This window comes from Trachymyrmex septentrionalis, unplaced genomic scaffold (assembly GCF_001594115.1).
Source record: "Trachymyrmex septentrionalis isolate Tsep2-gDNA-1 unplaced genomic scaffold, Tsep1.0 scaffold22, whole genome shotgun sequence".
Classification (NCBI taxonomy): Eukaryota; Metazoa; Arthropoda; class Insecta; order Hymenoptera; family Formicidae; genus Trachymyrmex; species Trachymyrmex septentrionalis.
Window position 1 is genome coordinate 3559685 of NW_017305375.1, and position 7581 is coordinate 3567265.

General features: G+C 31.9%; 1 protein-coding gene across 1 annotated transcript in view; it reads left to right on the forward strand.

Moving 5' to 3' along the window:
- The first annotated feature begins 2893 nt into the window (after positions 1 to 2893).
- The window catches only part of LOC108748398 (dynein heavy chain 2, axonemal), a 51942-nt gene continuing 47254 nt past the window's right edge, over positions 2894 to 7581 (forward strand). Inside the window, exons 1-4 of the mRNA XM_018486547.1 lie at positions 2894 to 3101; positions 3713 to 4170; positions 5678 to 5814; positions 6817 to 7159. Of these exons, the coding sequence (XP_018342049.1) occupies positions 2894 to 3101; positions 3713 to 4170; positions 5678 to 5814; positions 6817 to 7159 (1146 nt within the window). The remainder of the gene's footprint in view (positions 3102 to 3712; positions 4171 to 5677; positions 5815 to 6816; positions 7160 to 7581) is intronic.

A 7581-nucleotide genomic window follows, 5' to 3' on the forward strand; every position in this document is an offset into this window, starting at 1 on the left:
CACGATATCCCGTCGGTCTTCTCGGCAACTCCCCAAGTGACCCACTTGAGGTTGGGCTTCGCCGTGTAATGTAAATTCTGTTTAACTTTCAAATCCCGCTGCGCGCGCGCGAAACGCTCGCGACCAGTTGATTTTGTAGTGGGTGGTGATTTAAAGTTTTTCGCGGATTTAAATGTACGTTTAAAAAGCTTCACCAGCGAAAGGCGCCCAAGGGAGACATCGCGCGTTTTATCTCTCGCTCGAATCCATGATTCAATCCGATATATATCTGTTCTGATATATGATCGATTTTTGCGAAGCAATTTCAATCCAATCGAACCAATTGGGTTTTCGAACATTCTGCCGTAGTCAATTTTATTCTAGTCTTCTTGTTTTCCCCTGGAAAACATTTGTAATTAGTACATTCTATTCTCTAAATTTATACTGCTTTCATATTATCGCTTTAATACGCTTCTTTAACCTTTCATTTCTTGTATAAAGTGTCCAAAACATTTTCGGCTTTAAATTCGTTTTTAATTGTAAAACAATTTAAAAAATTTTGAATATATCTATTTGGAAAGAATCATTTTGCTGAAGTATCTAAAAATTTCGACAGGTACAGATCTGAAAATAGTTTTGTTAGACTAATAATTATGTAGGGCATTCAAACATGACGATAATGCTGTAAAAAGCTTTGATAACCTATTATAATAATCAATTTGACCGTCCTATATAATCATTTTTCTGGCAACAAAATTATTTTCAAATTTATATCTAATTACTAGTACACTTTTAGATGTTTTAAAACCGTCCTTTCTTTGTAAAGAATATATAAAATTAAATGTATATTATAAATATTTATTTAATTATAAATTATTTAAAAAATAATGAAAATTGAGATATAATGTTGAAGTGTCAGAAACATCTCTGCGAATAATTACGTTAAAAAGCTACTAACTTAGTAATGTACGGTTAAATACTATAATCTTTTTAATTGGATATTTAGATTTTTGTTCTGTTATCTGTTTTTTCTAACGAAACGATAGCAAATGTTTCTGATCAACCGGTGTAATAAATAATAAAAATTTCATGGTTTAGTCGTAATTTAGGTGTCAATCGTGTAGACTGCTGGCGGATAATTCCGCATGTATGCGCTAAAGACGATCGATAAGTGGCTGTAGTTTCAATCGACAGCAGTGACAAAGGAGCCACGACGGACCAGTCTCACAATGCCAAGGGCGATCATCGCGATCATCCATAGTTGCTTCGGCTTAAGGTCATAACAATCTAACGTGATGACATTACCAAGTGAATTTCCAACTTTAGCGCTGCAATCCCGTTACCGCAACGCACGACACAAAGTTCCGGCCTGGTCCCGCGGGGGACGGGACGGGAAAGTGGGGACGCCTGGGAATTGCAGGAAAGTTATTATTACCATAATTTTCGGCTAAATGCACTGCACAACTCACCGCCGCTGGTAAATCCAGCGTCGATGTTTGCCCACGTACGCGAACGGGATTACTTTGCCGTCGAGTTAGAAACGATTGCATTGCATTCGTACGGGAGCTACTTCATTATTTCTAATGGATCCTGAGCGGATTTTAACTGGATCGAAGCGTCGCTTTGTTAATTGTGTTAGGACGCCCAACAACTCCGTCCACGCGTCGCGCTTTTTATTCTCCCAAACGTATACGCAGTGATCGTGGATTCATTCTTGATTGAATTAAATTCTTGTTCTTATAGCAGTATGATTAATGCGAGATATAATCAACACAATGCTTATAAAACGTATATGTCAAATTAGTGCTTTTACAAAGTTTACAAAACATGTAGATTTTACATGGAAAGAACGATTTTGCTGAGATTTTGCTGAAATATCTGAAAACTTAGCTAAATACAGATCTGAAAATAATTTAGTTGAACCATTAAAATTTAATAATTACGTGGAAAACTCAAATATGATGAGCAATGCTGCAAAACTTTTGACATCCTAGTTTCAGTGTTCTGTATAATTATTTTGATGGTTCAATAAGATCATTTTTAGATTTAGCAAAATTTTTACTTCAGCAAAACCATTCTTTTTCAAAGATAAAAAAATAGATGATATTGCTTCTTTACTTAAAATTTAACACGCACACCAAAAAACGTGAGTTTTCGAGTTATTACGAGGCACGAGTTAAATAAACATTATCCTTATCTCATTAAAAAATTGAATTTAATTTTAATTTAAAAATAATTAAAAAATTATTAAAATTGTTATACTCGTATGTAAAGAAAAAAGAGTTTAAAAAGTTATTAAAATTGTAATTTTTTAAGGAGTGTGAAACAAAAATGACAGAAGTAACATTTAATATCATATGTTAAAAATATATTCCTTTTGTCTTATTATTTGATTAGTCAAAAATTTTCTATCACTTTAAAAATATTTTTTCCTTTTTTGGGAGGAAATTCAATTCTTTGAGTTGTCACTTTTAAAGTATAGAACCGACATGATGTTTTTTTTGCATTAATCATTAAATTTGACATATGGTTCACTTCAAGTGCAGAACGATCATGTTCTTTTTCCAATTTTTGTCGCTAAGATTTACAGCTGCACGCTTCAGTTGTGAATTGATGTGACAATGACGATGTAGTGTAGTCAATCACTTTCGATATACAGCGGACAATTCAACTCAATAAATCTCCATCAGCGGACATATCGCGAGGATACATGCTACAATTCTATGTGATAGACGCCGGACAGGTTGAACGGTATAAAAAATAGTAGTATTGGGAACAGCGATAACGAGGTCCGATGTCGTATCACGTTCCTGGATTTTCTTTTCCTTAATCGCACCAAAACACATGTGTGAAAGCGGACTTCTGCACCCAACTGGACACCTTCTTGTGCAATTTAACGGACCTCACGTACAAAATGCTGGGCTTAACCGTGATATATGTACCTCTGGAGAGTAGGGAGTTTACCACGGAGGAGGCTAGCGCCGATAAGGAGTTGGTGGAGAGGCTGGAGGGTGTGATGGCCTATTGGAACACCCAAATCAAAATAGCCCTCTCTGACCAGGAAGCAAGCCCGCATGACTTACTGTGCCTCGACGACGAATATGACTTCTGGACTTATCGATGTAAGTGCTTACTACTAGGAAAAGACGTAGTGGCTGCGAGAAAAGAAGAGAGAGGATAGAATCGTTTCCCGATAATATATGTCCGGAAATTTCTTAAGAGGAACAAAAGTTTCCTTTAATGTGACGTTTTATAACGGAATCCTACTTTGTAACTCATAGAGTTAAGAAGAAATTTAACATCATCTGTAGCATTTGATCACACAATATTCATAACGTATAAATGTTAACTTTTCACGTTTACATTCTTTTATATGAATTTTATTTATAGATAAGCAAATTGAAAACTTAAATTTACACTCAGAAAGAAAGATATAAAGGTAATATATATATATATATATATATATAACCTTTATATATATATATAAGTAATAATTATCCAAGTTTTATTCGTAAAATTAATGTATTTAGTTAAATAAACTATTATTGTTAATAAAACTAAAATAATTTATTTAAATATTTATTACATTAATTCAACATATGATACTTGTATATACAATTGATATCTTTATAGTTGTCATGTTTTTTCTGTAAGTATAGAAATTTTAGGAAGATTGTGCACCGTCGTTGCTGTATTAATTTATTTAAATATATGCATTTTTGGTATACTCTAGATGACAATCTTTGCGGTTTGAATTATCAGCTACATAAAAAAACAGTGGAGCTTATTATCAACATATTATTAGCTACGCAGTCCACTTATATACGTCAGTTCCTGATGTTAAAAGACGAGATCGAGCACGGTATAATCGAAGCGAAATCGAACATTGAGTTCTTGAGCATTCTGAAGGACACTCTCGCCGAGTTGAAGACTTGTACAACTCCTGCGAGCGTGGCTCAATATCTGCCAAAAATGATGCATCTCTTCAGGACGATTTGGCTGAATTCCCCTTTCTACAATACCCACGAGAGGATAAGCAATCTCTTCACCACGCTCAGCAACCAGATTGTCGTCATGTGCAAAGGATTTATCAATTTGGCAGATGTATTTGCGGGGAAAACCAGAAAGAGTATGAAGATTTTTTACGAGTGTATCAAATTGTGTGAGGATTATAAGACAATCTATCATGAGGTAAAATTCGTTGAAAATATCTTGTAATAATACATTTTATATATAATATAAGAATATAATGTATATATTACATATTCTTATAATATAATCTACATGTAAAAATATAAGATCAACCATAATACAAGATCAAACAAAATACAAGTCTTGAAAAATATTCTTGCAAAACATAAAATATTCTGTGAAATATTATGTATTCTAGTTTATCGTAATATTATATAAAACTGTAAAGTAAGATAATTACTCGCGGCGCGGCATACAGCAAGTCACGTACCTTTTCAACATATAATTATTACATACGCTTTAATTATTACACCCTACAAAGTTTAATTTATGTTAAAACTTCTCTTTGTGTGAATTTTTGCACAAAAAAATATTTTTAGCCAAATTTTGCTATAACTTTAATTAATAAGTCTTTCTCTGTAATAATTATAACGACAAAGAAGTATTCTCAAATTTTGTACACGTATTTATTTTAATAATTAATAAGAAAAAGTACATCTTTGTAAAGTACGTGTAAGCTCAAAGGCCATTTTATGACCTTATATTATATATAATATACGTATAAAACGTAGTCCTTTATGCTGTCTGCAAATTCACCTTCCAGTCGGTGAGTTAAACTCCCATTAAATTATGTGTGTACGGCTACTTTAGCTACTTAGAATCTTTGTTGGACAACTCGAGAATGAATTTCTCCGTTAATACGGAAGTTACAAAGTGATTTTAGTGATAATTGTGATTAGATATGATAATTCAAAGCGCGAAGCGAGGCAGTCAGCAATTTTCTGTGAATTTAGAATCAAACAAATACTTTCTTGCTGTATCGCTTGATGGAATTAACTTAGCGAGAGAGATGGAATGCCTACATGCATGACTCGAAGGACGCTTCTTACAAGTACAAAGTGGCGAAAAAGAGCTTTCGCTTTAAGTTGAGATCGCAATATAACACCGACTTACGCTTTTCCCGTGGGTAGATAAGCCAGAATAGAGATGGGAATTGGGAAACGATGTGATGCGACGGCTCTCTCGACTACTTGTTCTCGAGTTGCGCTAGGGGTTAGCACGCCATGTGCCCGAAGGGATAGGTGACACGACTTCTTAGACTTTTGTGCAGAAATCCGTGCAATCGCGTTACATAGCGGATTTCACGGATCGCTAACGCGTGTATTCAGTCCTTCCGGTCTTTCGCATTTTTACTTTTTGTGTAATACTTCGTGTAAAAACGGATAATAATAAAATGTCTTTATGAACATTTTTTCGACTTTTGTCGAAAGAGTAAAACCGAAGCTGGATTCGCACAAGATTTTCGCTGTTCATACATTGGCACAATAAATCTTTCGTTTTTTGCTCAGTTTCTACTTTATATCTTTATTAGAACAGAATCCAAATACTTAGCAAAATATATTTTATTTCAGTATCAACATTTAACATAAAAATTTTAATTTGCACCACTGATCGATCGATTTAGTGTATTTATTAATATTTAATAAAATAAATTCTTCTGTTCTAGATCGCGAATGCTCACATCAATCTCACGCACCACTCCTGGGACTTAGACACGAACAGCATATTTCGTTACATCAACATTTTCATCGGCAGGTGTCAAGATATGATCGAGATTTGTCAAGCAATGATTGATTTTGCAAGGTATTTTACAAATACTGCACTGCATATAACCAACGATGAAACTGTACACACTATCTCATCTTTATACTTTAATTTTTATTTTCCATTTATAAACAATGTTTTTTAATTTGCTGCTGTGTATACAGAATAGTCTACTTTATCCTTTTTTAAATAAATATAAAGTAATAATTTTTAATTCTTTTTACGGGACTGTTGTTCTATACAGTGTATTCTATAGAATATACCATTAAGTGTTACGTAACATAGTTATGTTTAATTCTAAACTTTTTTATACAAAACTTTGAATAGAATAATAGATGAGAATAACACTGGTTGACAATATTTCATTTTTCTTGTATTGATAAAATAAGATCTGATAAAAAAAGGATCTTACATTATTTTATTCCCTGTTTTCAAATCTATTTGCCAAATTTATGAAGACAGAGTTTTTGAGTAACATGTATTTAAAAATTTTGTAAATTTTAATGCTTTTTGATAATTCATTTCTCTTTAAAATTCAATCTTTTTATGTCAAATTGATCTAATAGAGTGTCTCTAATAATATTTCTTTCGCTGAATTATCTGTTGCTACATTTACGAGAAAATTAAAGATTTTTTGATTTATTCCTTCCACTATATGTATAAATAAATGATTTATAATTAATAGCTACCGAATTTAACATTTTCTGTTCATTATAAGAGTTTTGAAAGAAAAATAAATTGTTTTAATTTAAAAAAAGACCTTATACACTGAGCTGTTATTAGCGAAAGGTTTAAGCTTTTAGCTTTTAAAAAGAAATATGACGATTGGAAGAAATTGAAGCCCATAAGATAAACTTTAATCTTATTTTTAGAATGAGCACCAGAAAATACATAAGAATTAACCAAAATTACTCATTTAACAAAATTATTGTCGATTAGTGTAATTAGATATTAGATTATTTCAAAGTTAGAATTTGCTCATGCCGACATTAATATTTTCGTAATAGTAGTTGTAAGTTACAATATGACTTTTCAACACAGATTGGATGAGACCACTCAAATTTTAAGTCCTAAATTCAGTGGTACAAATGGCGAAGAGCATGATAGAGTATGCCAAAAGATCGAAAGACTCTTTTATGACGCTCTGAATAAAATCGAAGCAATTTCATACAAGATTTTCGCCGTTCACGAATCTACGTGGGTTGATGATATGATCATATTTCGTACTGAAATAAGGGACTTAGAGATAATGATCGAAAACTTGATAGCCATAGTCTTCATAAACGTTAATAATATTCAAGAAGGAATAGAGAATTTACGGAGCTTCTATAACTACTTAAATCGCAAGAATTTAAAGTTCCTATTTGATAGCAAAAATAGCAGTGTAAGAAGGATTCAATAATTCGTAAATATAAATTTTACGTTTAAGCCATTGATTTCTAAAGTTTGTGTTTTAACATATACGGTTCTATAAAATATTATATTGTTAATTTAATTAGTAAATAATTTTTTTTAATCTCAAGAAGTATGAAGAAAATTTGCAAAAGTATTTTACGTATACGATTTATCTTATTGTAATAGCTTTGTATAATTCTATACAAGAAAAAGAATTTAAAATTTACAGAAAAATTTGTATATGTGAAACTTATTTTTTTATCAGTTTGTATTGTTATTTTGCCTAAATTTTAAATTAATTTTTCTAGAAATTTTTAAATTGAAGTCACATTTTAAATTGTTGAAGCAATCAGTAACATTAAAAACTAATAATTTCCAAGGTATGGCAGCTTTTTGCCGAAGATATTCAAC